The 17,213-nt window shown below is 45.4% G+C and overlaps 1 protein-coding gene across 1 annotated transcript in view; it reads right to left on the reverse strand.

The window, feature by feature from the left end:
• The window catches only part of LOC144506193 (SH2 domain-containing protein 1B), a 32,806-nt gene that overhangs the window by 3,890 nt on the left and 11,703 nt on the right, over positions 1–17,213 (reverse strand). Inside the window, exons 2-4 of the mRNA XM_078232049.1 lie at positions 13,715–13,943; positions 10,628–10,691; positions 7,637–7,787 (exon numbers count right to left, since the gene is read on the reverse strand). Of these exons, the coding sequence (XP_078088175.1) occupies positions 7,637–7,787; positions 10,628–10,691; positions 13,715–13,860 (361 nt within the window). The 5' untranslated portion in view covers positions 13,861–13,943. The remainder of the gene's footprint in view (positions 1–7,636; positions 7,788–10,627; positions 10,692–13,714; positions 13,944–17,213) is intronic.

Here is a 17,213-nt window from a genome sequence, read left to right on the forward strand (position 1 = left end):
CAGCCAGCGACGCCCATGTCCCACGAATGAATAAAAAAAAACCTCATAGGGCTCGGGGAAGGTGGGTCTGTTGGCTCTTACCTGAGATCAGTGGGGGGAAGGAGGGGTCCACTGCCACTCTGCCTGAGATCAGTGGGGGGGTCCACTGCCACTCTGCCTGAGGTCAGTGGAGGGGATGGGGAGTCCGCTGCCACTCTGTCTGAGATCAGTGGGAAGGAAGGCAGGTCCGCTACCAATCTGCCTGAGATCAGTGGGGGGGGGAAAGGGGGGGTCCACTGCCACTCTGCCTGAGATCAGTGAGGTGGGGGATGGGATAAGGGTGTCAGTAATGTTGTGGGGGTGAGGCAATGTCTGTGGGGGCAAAGGGGGAGGCATTATTCAGCCCGGGAGCAATGTGGCAGGGGAGCAGCATTCTATCATTTTTTTTCTGTGCATGCGCAGTTGGAGGCACTGATCGGAGCTGCAAGGTTTTGGGCGTGTTATGCGATTTGGAATCTCTGATATTGTTTTCTTGCAGAGTGCGTTCGGGGGCACCTGAGAACGGGTCTAAAAGTCGAATCTGAAACACTCCCAGTTTCAAGTCCGCCCAACACTTAGAATCAAAATGGTAAAATAGGGCCCATAATGTCTAGACTTGATTAAAGAATGATTGCCTGTTTTGTTACACCCCACCGGCCAACTCCTCCACCCAGCAATCTTACCTCTGTATTTTACTCTGTTCACATAAACAATTTATTAATTATTTATATGAACATGGGAATGACAATCTGTGAGATATCCAATCAAAGTGATGCAGGCAGCATATAAACTTGTCGCTGCTTATTTCTATGATTGTGTGCTGCTGAGTGGTTGCGTGCCTTAGCAGGGAGCCTAAATTCAGAGGTGGTTAATCTGCACTACTTAATGTCAGACTACATGTCTCAAAGGCAAGGCGCAAACTGACTGTAATAGGTGCTGAAACTGCTTTGAAAGAGATTCAGGATGCAGTCAAAATGATGCAACATGTGCAGTTTGCTCCCAGGCTTTTGGATCCTGGGATGGAATCACTGGTGCAGGATGTGGGCTGGATGGCATAGTCTCCAGCCAAGTTCTCAGGAGGCAGTGGGAGTAGGCGGATTTGGAAACCAATGCCACAAATCTGGAGCCGAAAACCTTGATGAAGGAAGTTTAATAACCTCACACAAGTGGTCAAACCAGTGAATGCATTCTTACGTGTCCAATCTTACCAACACCACTACAAGGCATCAAGAGTATAGAAACACAGAGGGACCGAGGTGTGCAAGTCCACAAATCCTTGAAGGTGGCAACACAGGTGGAGAAGGTGGTGAAGAAGGCATATGGTATGCTTACCTTTATAGGATGGGGTATAGAGTATAAAAGCTGGAATCTGGTGATGCAGCTGTATAGAACGCTGGTTAGGCCACATTTGGAGTACTGCGTCCAGTTCTGGTCGCCTCTCTAACTGGAGGCGTTAGAGAGAGTGCAGAAGGTTTACCAGGATGTTGCCTGGTATGGAGGGTCTTAGCTATGAGGAGAGATTGGGTAAACTGAGGTTGTTCTCCCTGGAAAGACGGAGAATGAGGGGAGATCTAATAGAGGTGTACAAGATTATGAAGGGGATAGATAGGGTGAACGGCGGGAAGCTTTTTCCCAGATCAGAAGTGACGATCACGAGGGGTCATGGGCTCAAGGTGAGAGGGGCGAAGTATGACTCAGATATTAGAGGGATGTTTTTTACACAGAGTGGTGGGGGCCTGGAATGCGCTGCCAAGTAGGGTGGTGGAGGCAGACACGCTGGCATCGTTTAAGACTTACCTGGATAGTCACATGAGCAGCCTGGGAATGGAGGGATACAAACGATTGGACCAAGGAGCGGCACAGGCTTGGAGGGCCGAAGGGCCTGTTTCCTGTGCTGTATTGTTCTTTGTTCTTTGTTCTCAAGGGCATTAAGGAATGGGCAAGCCAATGACACCCACATCCCATGAATCATTGTTTTTTTAAAAGCAGGAAGGATACATGGTCCCCCTTTGCCCACCAGTCCTGTTTAAATAATTCATCAACCACTTTTAGGTTATTTTCTGATCGGTTTCTGGACTCTGAGTTTGTAGGGGTGCTGTGAGTTTTCTAGCACTATTTAAAGTTGGTAAAGTTGACAAGGACTAGTGCTGCATGTGCTAAAGGCATTGCTTCTGAGTTCTGGTCAGACCACGTCATTGGTACTGTAGTTACCATCCACTTTGATCTCCAAGACTAAGGATGATTACGCAGAGGCAACACAGAGGAAAAACAACTAGCAGAGGGAAGAGAAGTGGGAGAAGTATTCTTATCAAGATCTCTTATCGATCCAGGGTCATTAGCAATCATTTCTCTTACCTCAGTCTCAGTGAGGAACAGTGTGTTTAATGTCTCCATTTTACAGAGGAGATGTTCCCTATATCTTGAACCTGTTGCAAGCAGACCTACAGCCCCAGAGCAGGGTGAGTTCAATGCTGCCGGTGGCAGTGAAGGTGATTGTGATTATTAATTTCCTTGCATTGGGATCCTGGAGCAGGAGATTTCGGTAACATCTCCCAGTTTGCCATGCACTGATGTAGAAGAGCACAAACTTATCAGTGAGAAACATATGGAGCATGCACATGGCTTTGCTCTTTTTCCACCAACTTCTTGCTCAAACCCTATTACATTTCTAATCTTTTCTAGTGCTAATGAAAGGTCACAGAACTGAAATGTGAACTCTATTTCATTCTTTACACAGGCGCTACATAAGCTGCTGAGTTTTTTCCCCCAGCTTTTTCTGTTCTTATTTTCCAGTGTACTGGGCTTTGGTGAGATATGATAGAATATGATAGAATTTACCCTGCAGTTTGAGAGGGAGAAGCTGGAATCAGATGTAACGGTATTACAATTAAATAAAGGTAACTACAAAGACATGAGGGAGGAGCTGGCCAGAGTTGATTGGAAAGGGAGCCTACCAGGGAAGACAGTGGAACAGCAATGGCAGGAGTTTTTGTGAGTTATTCGGGAGGCACAACAGAAATTCATCCCAAGGAGGAAACATGCTAAGGGGAGAATGGGGCATCCATGGCTGACCAGGAAAGTCAAGGATAGCATAAAAGCAAAAGAAAAAACATACAAAGTGGCGAGGATTATTGGGAAGCCAGAGGATTGGGAAGCCTTTAAAAGCAAGCAGAGGACAACTAAAAAGCAATAAGGGGGGAGAAGATGAAATATGAGTGTAAGCTAGCTAGTAATATAAAAGAAGATAGGAAGAGTTTTTTTCAATATATAAAAGGTAAGAGAGAGGCAAAAATAGCCATTAGACCACTGGAAAATGAGGCTGGAGAAGTAATAATAGGAAACAAAGAAATCGCAAAGGAACTGAATAGTTACTTTGCATCAGTCTTCACGGTGGAAGACACCAGTGGGATGCCAGAGCTCCAGGAGAATTGGGGGCACAGGTGAGTGTAGTGGCCATCACAAAGGAGAAGATTCTGGGGAAACTGAAAGGTCTGAAGGTGGATAAATCATCTGGACTGAATGGACTACACCCCAGGGTTCTAAAAGAGATAGTTGAGGAAATTGTGGACGCATTGGTGGTGATCTTTCAGGAATCACTGGAGGGAGGGAGGGTCCCAGAGGACTGGAAAGTAGTTAATGTAACACCGCTGTTTAAGAAGGGAGGGAGGCAGCAGATGGAAAATTATAGGCCGGTTAGCCTGACTTTTGTCATTGGCAAGATTTTAGAGTCCATTATTATTCGCAGAGTACTTGGAAGTGCATGGTAAAGTAGGACTGAGTCAGCACGGTTTTGTCAAGGGGAGGTCATGTCTGACAAATCTGTTAGAGTTCGTTGAAGAGGTAACAAGGAAGTTAGATAAAGGAGAACCAGTGGATGCGATTTATTTAGATTTCCAGAAGGCCTTTGACAAACTGCCACATAGAAGACTGTTGAATAAGTTAAGAGCCCATGGTGTTAAGGGTAAGATCCTGGCATGGATAGAGGATTGGCTGACTGGCAGAAGGCAGAGAATGGGGATAAAGGGGTCTTTTTCAGGAGGCAGCCAGTGACTAGTGGTGTGCCTCAGGAGTTGGTGCTCGTACCACAACTTTTCACAGTATACATTAACGATTTGGAAGAATAAACTGAAGGCACTGTTGCTAAGTTTGCAGATGATACAAAGATATGTAGAGGGACAGATAGTAGTGAGGAAGCAGGGGGGCTGCAGAAGGAGTTGGACAGGTTAGGAGAGTGGGCAAAGAAGTGGCAGATGGAATACAATGTGGAAAAGTGTGAGGCTATGCACTTTGGAAGGAGGAATGGAGGCATAGACTATTTTCTAAATGGGGAAATGCTTAGGAAATCAGAAACACAAAGGGACTTGGGAGTCCTTGTTCAAGATTCTCTTAAGGTTAACGTGCAGGTTCAGTTGGCAGTTAGAAAGACAAATGCAATGTTAGCATTCATGTCGAGAGAGCTAGATTGCAAGAGCAGGGATGTACTTCTGAGGCTGTATAAGGCTCTGGTCAGACCCCATTTGGAGTATTGTGAGCACGTTTGGGCCCCATATCTAAGGAAGGATGTGCTGGCCTTGGAAAGCGTCTAGAGGAGGTTCACAAGAATGATCCCTGGAATGAAGAGCTTGTCGTATGAGGAACGGTTGAAGACTCTGGGTCTGTACTCGTTGGCGTTTAGAAGGATGAGGGGGGATCTGATTGAAACTTACATGATACTGCGAGGCCTGGATAGAGTGGACGTGGAGAGGATGTTCCCACTAGTAGGAAAAACTAGAACGAGAGGGCACAACCTCAGACTAAAGGGACGATCCTTTAAAACAGATGAGGAGGAATTTCTTCAGCCAGAGAGTGGTGAATCTGTGGAACTCTTTGCCGCAGAAGGCTGTGGAGGCCAGGTCATTGAGTGTCTTTAAGACAGAGATAGATAGGTTCTTGATTAATAAGGGGATCAGGAGTTATGAGCAAAAGGCAGGAGAATGGGGATGAGAAAAATATCAGCCATGATTGAATGGCGGAGCAGACTCGATGGGCTGAGTGGCCTAATTCTGTTCCTATGTCTTATGGTCTTATGAGACCTCAACTGGAATGCTGTATGCAATTGGTCTCTCTTTTTAAGGAGAGGTATACTTTCACTGAACAGGCCAGAGGGGTGTGTGCAAGTAATGCTCCTGCTGCCTGGACTGTTCTGGTGGAACCCTGCAGTAATGGCCAAACATGTATCATTCATGATTTTCTGTATCCTGCTTAAACTTGGCCATGAAGAGGGCAAATCCCTTACTATCAGGTATATGGCGAGCATCTGAAGAGGCAGATGGGGCATCGGTTCAATAATCCATCTGAAAGATGGTACCTTCAAAAATGCTGCTGCTTTTCAGTGGGAGAGGCTGCAGATGGCCTTGCAGGATGACCTTGTGCTGCTTTGCTGTTCGCAAGCTCGGCATCTGACTGCAACATCGCGGCATAAGCTGGCAACACTCAGGGCTCACTGGTGGAGAGTCAAGAGAAACATCACTGGTGAAGTGGCAGTCCTAAGAGCACAAAATCTGAAGAAACTAGAGAGATCAGGTTCCCCGAGCTACCAACACACTTCTGGAGTGATGGCTCAGCAATCCTCAGAATCAACAAGAAGATAGATTGCTGGACTGCTGTGGGAGCCTTTGAGCGAGCCTCTGGGATTGACAGCCAGGATGACACAGTCCGTGAGCTTACATGTCACCAAGCACGGCTTGCACAGCAGCAAGCATGCATCTCATGACCTTATTCTGAGCTTTGTCTGCAGTACTGAATGTTGCAGAGTTTTTGCTTGTGCTGTGGTGGAAGCTGAGACATTGGCTGGACTGAATTGTGGTCAGGTCTGCAACTGTTCTCATAGAGTTGGCCGGCCACCATTTCCATGCTGGAGACAGTGGGGTCCAAGACCGATGCTTAGCCCTGTGCCGACTTGGGGCCACAGTCTCATGATTCTCTCTAAAGTCTATACAATACCAATAGCTGATCTGGTGACTGTGAGTGTGATATTATGTGATCAGTCTCTTGATTCTCTTACGTTTCACACTCCTGCCTGACCAAGTGACAATTCTTAGACATCTGAAAGGAGAGAGGCATCAGGATGGTTTGTGGGTTTCAACATTGTCACGAGATATGCTCATGATGGCTAGCACCACCTTCTCCATCAGTGTGAGGACATGCAGCCATGCCTGTTTCCTGTGGATTCACAGCTGCACCCCTGCCGTTGTATACCATCTTGTCCTTACAAGAGAGAGTAAAGTGTGTCAGTGAATGTGGTGCAGTGAGTGTGGGTGAGGAGCGATTGAATGTCTAGCAATGAGTTCAGTGCTGTGTATGAACATGTGGTGTAACTCTGAATGAGTTGTGATTGATGTAGATTATTAGATGAGTGTGATGTGGAGATGAGCATGTGAGGTGAGTGGTTCATTCGTAAGGATATGGGGCGGGGGGAGGGGGGGTGATTCTCCCAGCCCGCTGCGCTGCTTTTGCTGCGATCGGTGGGTGTGGGGATCCCGCTGCGACTATGCATTTGGGCTGAGTGACAGAAGGAGGAAGGCCAGCGATCGGGGCTGGCCATCAGGGTGAGGGAGGGGGTCAGCTTGCTGGAGGAGTTGGGGCAGCAGGGGGGTGGGGCCAGGGCTACTGGGGAGGGGGGGGGGGGGCACTGCACATGCACCAATCTCAGCACCGACAGATTGGTGTATGCCCAGTGACCCGCTCAGCGCTATGCTGCCAGCCTCTCCAGCAGGAATAGGCCCCGCCCACTGATTTCTGGAGTGATTCACACTGGTGCATTCTGCAGTGCACAGAATGTGGGAGATTCATTTTGAAACTCCCGCTGAAAAAACCAGTGGGATTTACTCCAGTTTTCACGCGAATTCGACACTTAGAATATTTTTGGGAGAATCGCCCCCATGGCATTTGAAGATGCATTCACTGACCATTTGCATGAGATCATCGAACTACTTGCAGCACCATATCCAGATTCTCGAGGCTACAGTGCTGATATCGACACAGCAGTTATCTGCCCACACTGCCTCTCAGGATCTGTCTCAAGGGCCTCCTTTTACCCTGTATTGAAAATTTTTCCCTCATATCCACCTCCTGCACTAAGGCCTCGAGTGATGTACCAGGGAATTTCAGATCATACTCTTTGCTCTGTTGTGCCATTAGTAAGTGTTCTCCCTGATCAGAATGTCTTCCATAGTCACTTGCAGCACCTGATACAGTCATAACACATCTCCCCTTTCGGAGGTGCAGTCTGGTTTTACAGAGTGCAGGCTATAGCTTTGAATGATGTGAGCCGCACAAAACGTAACCCCCTGCTGAGGCATGCAGCTGCGCATCAGTACATTTAGCACTGAACTACATGCTACAATCATTTAAATTAGCAGCCAACGTGAAGTTTGCATCCTACCTGCATTGGAAGCATTGGGTGTGGCTTAATCATGCATTAAAATCCCTATGTCCATTTTTGGGCCTTATCCAATGTTTTCCTCTATCATTCTATGCTGTTCTATATGTGACTTTGTTCACTTATCTTTGCTTTCAGATTAATAGAATCTGGGATTTAAAAAAATACTATTTAAAATACAGGAAGAATTTGCCTTACCTTCATAATCATTATCTTTATCCACCTCCTTAGTTTTGCTTCTTTCCAAAGGGTAACGTAAATGAATCATTAGTCCTTTGCCAGGTTTTTTATAGTAAGCAGTTAAATCAGCCAGGCTTTTGAAGAACTTTTCTTTGACTCCATACCCTGTCTGTGCAATGAAAATACAATCACCCTGTAAAAATCTAGCATAATCCACCAATGTTCACTGAATGTGGACTGCAGCGTTTCAAGAAGGCAGCTCACTAGCACCTTTCCAAGGGCAACTGGGGATGGGCAATAAATGCTGGCCTAGTCAGCGGCGCCCATGTCCCACAATTGAATAATGAAAAAAAAATCAGTCTGTCAGAGTGTTATTCATATGCATGGATCTGCAACCAACAAGGCTTTGTACTGAAATAATGCATTAGGCACCTTATATAAGCTTCCCAATCTTTAATGCCTCTTTCACAGTTAGGAAACTCCTCACTTTTATGAGAAAAATATACTCTACATGTTTTATAAATATATTTTTGTGCGTATATATAATAAAGCATTAAAAGATTCTGCATGTTGCAATTTCAAGATTCATTTACGTTTCTTCAGTGAATGTTTGTTCAGCTGAGACATGTCAGTGACAGAAAACAGTACGTGTTCCTACTTTTTTTGCATAGAGAATTAACATTCTTCTCTCCTGATTTAGGTACAGCTTGCTGCTTTATGTCAACATCCACTAGGATTTCAATTAAAACCACCCAATTCATTTTGAGTCATAATCTTCCAGCAGGTTAGATCTGTTCAGTAGCACATGTCTCAGAGGTTTAAAGGACAATGCACTGTAGCATCCAGTTCTCTAATGTAAAGATTCAAAAGTGAAATTATCTAACATTAGTTTGTGACCAATAAACTTAGAAATAAGAGTAACATCTTCGTGTAGAGATCAGCAAGGAGGAGATCCAGATGCTGAGTCTCAGTTGGACGCCGAGTCTCTGCAGTCATCCATAAGGACACTTTAACAATACAAATTGGATGGGATAAAAAGAAAAATCATTAGTGTTGGAAACCTGAAATAAAGTGCAAGTACTGATAATACACGGCAGCCTTAGTCAGTACCTGAAGCAGAAAATAGGTTAAAACAAGATAGGAACATAAGAACATAGGAATTAGGAGCAGAAGTAGGCAAATTCAGCCCTTTGAGCCTGCTCTGCCATTGAGTCAGATCATGGCTGATCTCAAATCCACTTCCCCACTTGTTCCCCAATCCCCTTATCTCTTTTTGTAATAGAAATATACCTATCTCCTTCTTGAAACCATTCAATGATTCAGACTCCACCGCGCTGTGGGGCAGCGAGTTCCACAAATTCATCACCCTCGTGAAAAGTAGTTCCTCCTCATCTCAGTTTTAAACCTACCGCTTCTCAACCTACATCTGTGACCTCTTGTTCGAGATTGCCCCACAAGGGGAAACATTTGGTCTACATTTACTTTATCAATCCCTTTTAAAATTTTATATACCTCGATCCCTCTCATATATACCCCTCTCATCCTCCTAAACTCCAGCGAGTATAAGCACAAATTGTTTAATCTCTCCTCATACGTCAACCCCTTCATCTCCAGAATCAATCTGGTGAACCTCCTCTGAACTGCCTCCAATACCACCACATCCTTCCTCAAATAAGGATTATTCAAATAAGATTGGATCATGAACAAGAACCAGCACCACGAGTCCTGCCACTATATACAAATTGGGGCCTAATTACTTAGTTGTAGAGCAATACAGTACGGAAACAGGCCCTTTGGCCCAACCGGTCCATGCTGACCATGGTGCCCTCCCAGCTAGTTCCAATTGCCCGCATTTGGCCCAACTAGGCATGCTATGTTGCTATCCTCTGAAGAAGGTTTCCTGAACTGCCAATCAGCCCTCACCCTTGCAACTACCTCATAGAGAGCAGCTTGCCTGCACGGAAGAGAAAACCAAGTGCAAAAGACAAAAATGTACATGTATCATTGTGTCAAAAAACAGCCTATGTAGATTCTTATCAGTGATAGATATCAATGTCACAGAGCATGTATGGGTTGACCACTGGCTATTCCACTGAGTTTTAAATAGAAACAAGTCTGAACACATTCTGTTGTTTCCGTTTTGTTTAAAAGTTCCAATTTTAAAATGTACCCAACCTGTTAAATTGTACAATCAGCATCTAAGCATATTTATCTATTGCAAAATTAATTTCTTATTTTTCTTACAATTTGTTCTTCAGTATTCAGGAAGAGTAACTCAGCCAACTGATCATCAAATTTTATCATCTTTACAGCTGGGAAAAGCAGCTAATTCAGATCTGAAAGAATGTTATCACACGGATAAATGATTCATATTGATTGAGTGCTATTAGAATGCCTAAGTAACCCCTTTCACATCAAGGGAAGTATTTTATTTACTGGGGATGTCAGTACAAGTCAACCTTTGAAGCCTCGAAGAATGCCCCAAGCAACAAGATCGATGCACATACAAGTGAGCCATTGGAGTGGGTGTGGGTAGTTACCATGCAGGGATGAAGGTATGTGAGAGTGTTGTAATCTTCTGCCTATCTTCGCAACAGCACACATCACCTACTTGATCCCTTATACCCAGTTATAAGGTGTCGGGAAGTGGGGTAAAAATTGAGGCTGACTACTAATACAAGTACACCATGTCGTAGCTAATGGAGGGCCAACTTATACACCGAGTATATGCAAAACCATGATTTTTGGGGCTGCAAAAATGGGTCATCTTATATGCCAGATCAGCTTGTATGTTGCGATCTACATTATGTGCATGGGCGGCTTTTAGCAGCAGTTAATGAACCAGAGATTAAGAGAATGGCCTACCTCTCCTAAGCGCTAACTTTGCACCTCAAATACATTTTGGGGGAACAATCGCAAAATTGCCAATTATGTTTTTGAAAAATCACTTTCTGTGCTGGGTACTGCAGTGAAAAATAGTAGATCAAATAACTTCAACTGCACTCTTACCTGAACCATAAAACGTCCTTGGTGATTTTGAAAAATTCTATACGTATATACAGTTCTTTGAAAGCTGAAAAAGAAAGATATTATCATTGAGTTTCATTGCACCATATTCTTCACTTCACCGCTTACTCCAATTCAGGGTCAAGGGGAGTCGGGGCCTATCCTGACTGACACTGAGCGTTAGGCAGGGTACACCCAGGATGGGATGCAAGTCCATACAGGGCACACGCTAAGACATAAAAATAGGGGCAACACACAAACTGGGGCGGCATGATGGCACAGTGGTTAGCACTGCTGCCTCACAGCGCCAAGGGAGCCGGGTTCAATTCGCAGCTTGGGTCACTGTTTGTGCGAGTCTGCGGGTTCTCCCCGTGTCTGCATGGGTTTCCTCCGGATGCTCTGGTTTCCTCCCATGGTCCGAAGGACATGTTTGTTAGGTGCATTGGCCATGCTAAATTCTCCCTCAGTGCGCCTGAACAGGCACCAGAGTGTGGTGACTCGGGGATTTTCACAGTAACTTCATTGCAGTGTTAATGTAAGCCTAATGTAAAAGCAATTTACTGCGGCCAATCCACCTAACCTGCACATCTTTGGACTGTGGGAGGAAACCGGTGCACCTATTGAAAACCCACACGTACACGGGAAAAATGTACAAGCTCCACACAGGCAGATACCCAAGCCGAGAATTGAACCCGGGTCCCTGGAGCTGTGAGGCAACAGTGCTAACCACTGTGCCACCATGTCACTCCCCCCCGCCCCCCCACCCCCCATGCCCCTATACGAATCTCCAAAAGAAACTTCATTACAGGAATAGTGTTGAGTGAAATTTATCACCTGTGTACACTTCTGCATTTGGACCTTGTAAGAGGCCATTAACATTACAGCACAGAAATTACTGCCCGAGATTCTACTACAAGAGCAGAGTTCCACTAGACATAAGCACAGGCACGAGATTGGATAACAAAACCATCACCTTTATTCTACATACCACATCCATGCCTCATGAGTCTCCACACCAGCAATAGTCCCTCACTATTAATACATTTATAATTCTATGGTAACACTTGGTCAGAGTTGAGGCCCCACCTGATTCAAGAATTAACTGGATTGAGATTTCCTCAACCAAAGTGTCAAGTTTTTGCTTCAATATCAAGTGAGATCTTAACTCCAGGCTTAGGTCAGATTTACACCATAACTTTAATGAAACTACTTTGTCCCATTGAAGGCTATGAATTTATGGAATTTGGCATTTGTGAATACTGTCTCACTGTCAGAGACAAGTATTTCTGGTACACTGTGGGTGGCAAACTATTGATGCAGCTTTACAAGTGTTGCATGTGAAGTTGTGGACCTCATTTCAAATACCTCTATCCATCTTGAATGGACATCAACTAATAAAAGGAACATCGCGTCCGTAAATGGACCAACATAACTCACATGACTACTTATCCATGATCGAACTGGCCATTCCCATAGGTGAAGGAGGCTGCAGTTCGTAGCTTCTGCTGGAACTGGCATTGGTCACATTGTTTGACAACCCTTTCCATATCAACATCAATGCCAGGCCACCAGATATAGCTTCTCAATAGCATTTTCATCTTTGACACACCTGGATGGGCACTATGCAATTCCTCTCTTCCTGGTACAGGGATGAACGCTCACTCCCCAAAGGATGACACCATCCTTACAAGGGAGCTCATGCTTCCTGAGCTGATAAGGCTTCATCTCCTCTGCAGGACTCTCATTCCACCATCCATGTAGCATCATGTTTAATCTTTGATAACAGTAAGTCTCTATTAGTCTAGTACTTAATTTGTCGTGCTGTTACAGGTAAAGTCCAGAAAGTTTATAGCCACTACAAATTCTTGCAGGATTAGAGGGGGTGGCACACTTTCGGGTTACGGGAGATGACTTAAGGCATCTGCATTTGCTTTGTGAACCCCTGGCTAATGTTTGAAAGTATATTCGGAAACCGATAAGAACGGTCCCCATTGCTCTATTCTCACAGATGCAATTGGTAGAATCACCTTGTCCTCCTTAAAAAGTCCTAGAAGTAGCTTATGATCTGTGATGATAGCAAAACGTCTCCTGTAAATGTATTGATGGGCCTTCTTTTGGAAGTAGGCTCTTTCTGCATCCGCCAGGGTTCTTGATACACATCCAATAAGTGTCCTGGACCCACCATGCATTGTGTGGGGTAACACAGCCCCAACCCCACATGGTGATCCATTGGATGTAAGTACTATCTTCTGAGAAAGGTCGAAATGCACTAATAGCATGTTGACAGAAGTGCCTGCTTAACTTGGCTAAAGGCCTATTTTTGTGGTGTTTCTCAACACCATGTCTGGCACTTCTTTTACAGCAAATGCAACAGTGCTGGTTATGTCAATAGATTTGGGAGGAACCGTCCATAATAGTTAACCATCCCAAGGAAGGATCTGAGTTCTGATGTGTTCCTAGGGGCCGGTGCCTCTTTAATCACTTTCACTTTCTCCTCCATTGGGTGCAACCCTTGAGCATCGACCCAATAACCAAGATAAGCCACCTCATATGCTTGGAAAGTGCACTTTTCTCTTTTTAGGTGCACTTCTGCCTTCTGGAACCTCTTCAAAAATTCATCCAAATTTGTCAAATGCTCCTCCTCGGCGGACCCTGTTATTAGGCTGCCATCCAAATAAGTGACAACACTTGGCAAACCCTGCAACAAACTTGCACTGAAAGATGGCACAAGCTGACGAAGCCCCAAACAGCAGACGTGTATATTGATGTAGCCCTTTATGTGTATTTATGGTGACATATGCCCTTGATGTCTTGTCAAGTTCAAGCTGTTGGTGTGTTCCCTTTACAAAATTATCACGATCAGATGCTTTGTAAAAATACATTTATGACTTTTTAATTTTACTTCCATTAAAAAAATTAGATCTGGAATCAAACCTATGGCCGGAATTTTACCACCTCGCCCGCCTCAAAATCGGGCCGGGTGAGGCTCACAGAACAGCATTCTTCATTCTCCTCAGGCGGGATCTTGCAAGCCTTGGGCGGGCGAGGTGGTAAAATTCCAGCATATATGTTTATCATGCCAGTACTTACTAGACACTGAGGCATAAAGCATTCGGGATGGTTTCACTCTCTCGCACTAAATAACTTCCGTCTTTCCCATTTTCTGAAAATAAAACTTCACAGTTCCTTTTGTTGATGTTTCCATGAAAATACGGGAGTGATGTTACATCAGACATCTAGTCTTGTTTTTTTTATCTCGTATCTTCTCTCCCATTCACATTTGGAATCTTGCTTCTTCTTCTTGGAGGCTCAGCATTAACTGATGAGTAAAAAATAAACATGTTACTTTATTGTGTTCTTAGTAAAAAAGCAAAATTAAAGACGACTAAATAAACCCAAGGTTCTGTGGATTCAGCACAAATAGAACATAGGATGTATTAGATAGAGGGGTAAGTTTAAGTTAATTTATTAGTCACAAGTAGGCTTACATTAACACTGCAATGAAGTTACTGTGAAATTCCCCGAGTCTCCACACTCCAGCACCTGTTCGGGTACACTGAGGGGGAATTTAGCATGGCCAATGCACCTAACCAGCACATCTTTGGACCATGGGAGGGAACCAGAGCAAATGCGTGCAGACAGAGGGAGAATGTGCAAACTCAACACAGACAGTGACTCAAGCCGGGAATTGAACCCGGGTCCCTGGCGCTGTGAGGCAGCAGTGCTAACCATTGTGCCACCATGCCGCTCCAAAATCAGATAGGGAGAAATTTTGGCTGAATTCTGTCAAGCAAACAGTTGTCTTGCCCCATGGGGGGAGAACCTTGTCAGTTGTGTTGGGGAGGCCTGGCGGAATCATGCACCCTTCAGGCATTTAGTGGCTCTTGTCAGGCCTACCCCACTAATGAGGTCCTTAACAGCGAAAATTCCACCGGCAACAAGCTGCCAGCCAAACAGTGGCCTGAAATAAATGCAGAATATGTTGGAAATACTCAACAGGTCCAGCAGTACCTGTGGAGAGAGAGAACTTAATGGGTCAGGATTTTGAATGCCTGTTCACAGCGGGTGTGCATGGTGACAGGGGCTCAAAATATCATGATAGGCCCAAAACACGAATTACGTTGGCAAGATTTCCATAACGATTGCCCCCAGCCCCTCTCCCCCGCCAATGATATATGAGGGTTCCTGCCATGCAACATCAGGCACCCTATTTTAATACATTTGCATCTCATTATCAAGTCTCACCACAGCAATTATCCCCCCCATGCTTGGAAGTATCCCAATGAGATGTGATGTCACAAAACCTCCATTTATGACAGCCTTTTAAAAATCCAAAACTGGCGAGTTCATCTCCGAGGGGAGTTTAAAGTGCAGCTCTCCACAGAACACCACTGCCTACAAGGTGAGCTCCAGTAAAGGGCCTCAGGGTATGGGGTATGAGACTGCGAAGGGCCTCAGGGTATGAGATGTGAGACTGCGAAGGGCCTCGGGGTATGGGGTATTAGACTGCGTAGGGCCTCAGGGTATGAGATGTGAGACTGCGAAGGGCCTCGGGGTATGGGGTATGAGACTGCGAAGGGCCTCGGGGTATGGAGAGTTAACTGGCAAAGGACCTCAATGCCAAGGAAAAACGGCATGACTGATGTGTTCTGTCAATGTGAGGGGATTCCACCTAATGTACTGGCTGCCTTGCAGAGAACAGACGGAGGAGGTTCTGGGGTGAACATCCAGCCTTTCAGTGGAACACAAACACAGTTGCCTAAGTGGCATTACAGGAAGACATCTCCTGAGACCCAGGGTGCCATAGAGAGGTTGCAGTAAGTGAGAGTTTATTTACAGAGGTGGGCGCTAACTTGCATAAGTGGACGCTATCTATGGCCATGTGTGCAACCCAACAGTCTTAACCTTTCTAACCCTGCTGCTATGTCCTTGTGTATCCCCAGAATCCACAGCAGAGGTGGAGATAGCCTGTTGCCTGCCTTGCCCTGTTGTCTATGATGAACTTGGCAGGCATCCTTTGGATGGCCGAGACCTGGAGGGCCCCGACCTGCTCTCGGTGTACTGCTGCGTGGCAGTGCCACCCTCCATGGCCTGTGGGACTGGAGCTGTTTTGGTCATAAGAAGGGGGGAGTCTGGTGGGTTGGGCACTCCTGAAGTCTCCTGGATGTGAGAAAGTATAAAGAAAAAGAATGAGGGATGTGCTTCCAGGGTAAGGGGTGCGAGATGTTATGTGATGGAGTAAGCTTGGCAAGTTGTGTGGGGGGGGGGGGGGGGGGGGGGGGGGAGAGCGGGGGGGCGGGGTGTAATGTGCACAACAGAATGCAAGTAAATGTGAATCTGGTTAGGCTATTAAAATATTTCCTACAATGAGTTCAGGAACATTGCATAATCCTTCTGCTGCTGACCTCCTGCGCTCTCTTCAACCATACCTTCAAGGTGGCCACAGAAGTTTCTGCCTCCCATTACTCAGGAAGAGTATCTCTCATTAATTCTACATGCTACAGTAAGTCACACACTTGACCTTCCTGAATCCATGATGAAACTTCTCTGTCTCCTTGTACAAAGTCCTCCAAATTCCATAGATAGACGGCTCTTAAATACTCCAGTTGACATCAATCACATTTTGCGGGTCTGCAACCTCACCTGCTACCATGTATTCAATGGAAATTATAACTAAGTGACTGTGTTAAAAAGCCACATATTATAGCAGGTTTCTCAGGGTTTCCCATCTGATGTCATATCCCATTGTTCTTTATCCTCCTTGGAGTTACTATCCGGACTATTCAGTCCTTTTGCCTGTCGATGGAAAATGGCAGCCAGAATGTCCTAACTGGATTTCAAGATCCAGAGAAGTGAGGAGTTAATAAATCTTCAAGTCTAAGTCTGCCCCTGTAGACCTTCCTGGGGGTGGTTCCGAGGCAGACCACATCATCCAACAAGCCTTCCATTGCAAAAATGAAGCTAGATGCTGGAAATGCCCTTAAAGGCTGCTTTAACACAAATGTTTCAGGACAGCTTTTTCCCCAATGAATTATCTCTGCCCTTTACTGGCCTTTCTGAGAGCTCGTCAGAGGCAGGGTCTGGAAAACAAACCCTATGGCTGGAATTCTACTGCCACACCCGCCCGAGGCTCGTAAGATCTCGCCCGAGGCTGGCAGAAAATGCCGTTCTGCGAACCTTGCCTGCCCCGATTCTGGGGTGGGAGAGGTGGTAAAATTGTGTATCTATGGGATTTGGGGGAAGGTGGGATCAGGGTATTGATTTTGATGAACAGCCATGATCATAATGAAAGGCGGAGCAGCTCGAAGGGCCGAATGGTCTACGCCTCCTTCTATTTTCTATGTATGTTTCGGTGATTCTATTTTGTGGTAGCAAGATGTCTGACAGGCTCATTACCAAGTATATCACTGTGCCTGATGCAGAGAGAGGATTCAGGATGGAAAGGTCAGCAATATTGTTATAAATGATTTTACATTGTTTTAGATCATACAATTACTGAAATCACAGCACTGAAGGAGGTTACTGATGCGCGATAAATCACACGGGAGGCAGGATGTACCCGGGAAATAAAGGCTTTTATTGCCAACAA

The sequence above is a fragment of the Mustelus asterias genome, chromosome 17 (genome assembly GCF_964213995.1).
Source record: "Mustelus asterias chromosome 17, sMusAst1.hap1.1, whole genome shotgun sequence".
Taxonomy (NCBI): Eukaryota; Metazoa; Chordata; class Chondrichthyes; order Carcharhiniformes; family Triakidae; genus Mustelus; species Mustelus asterias.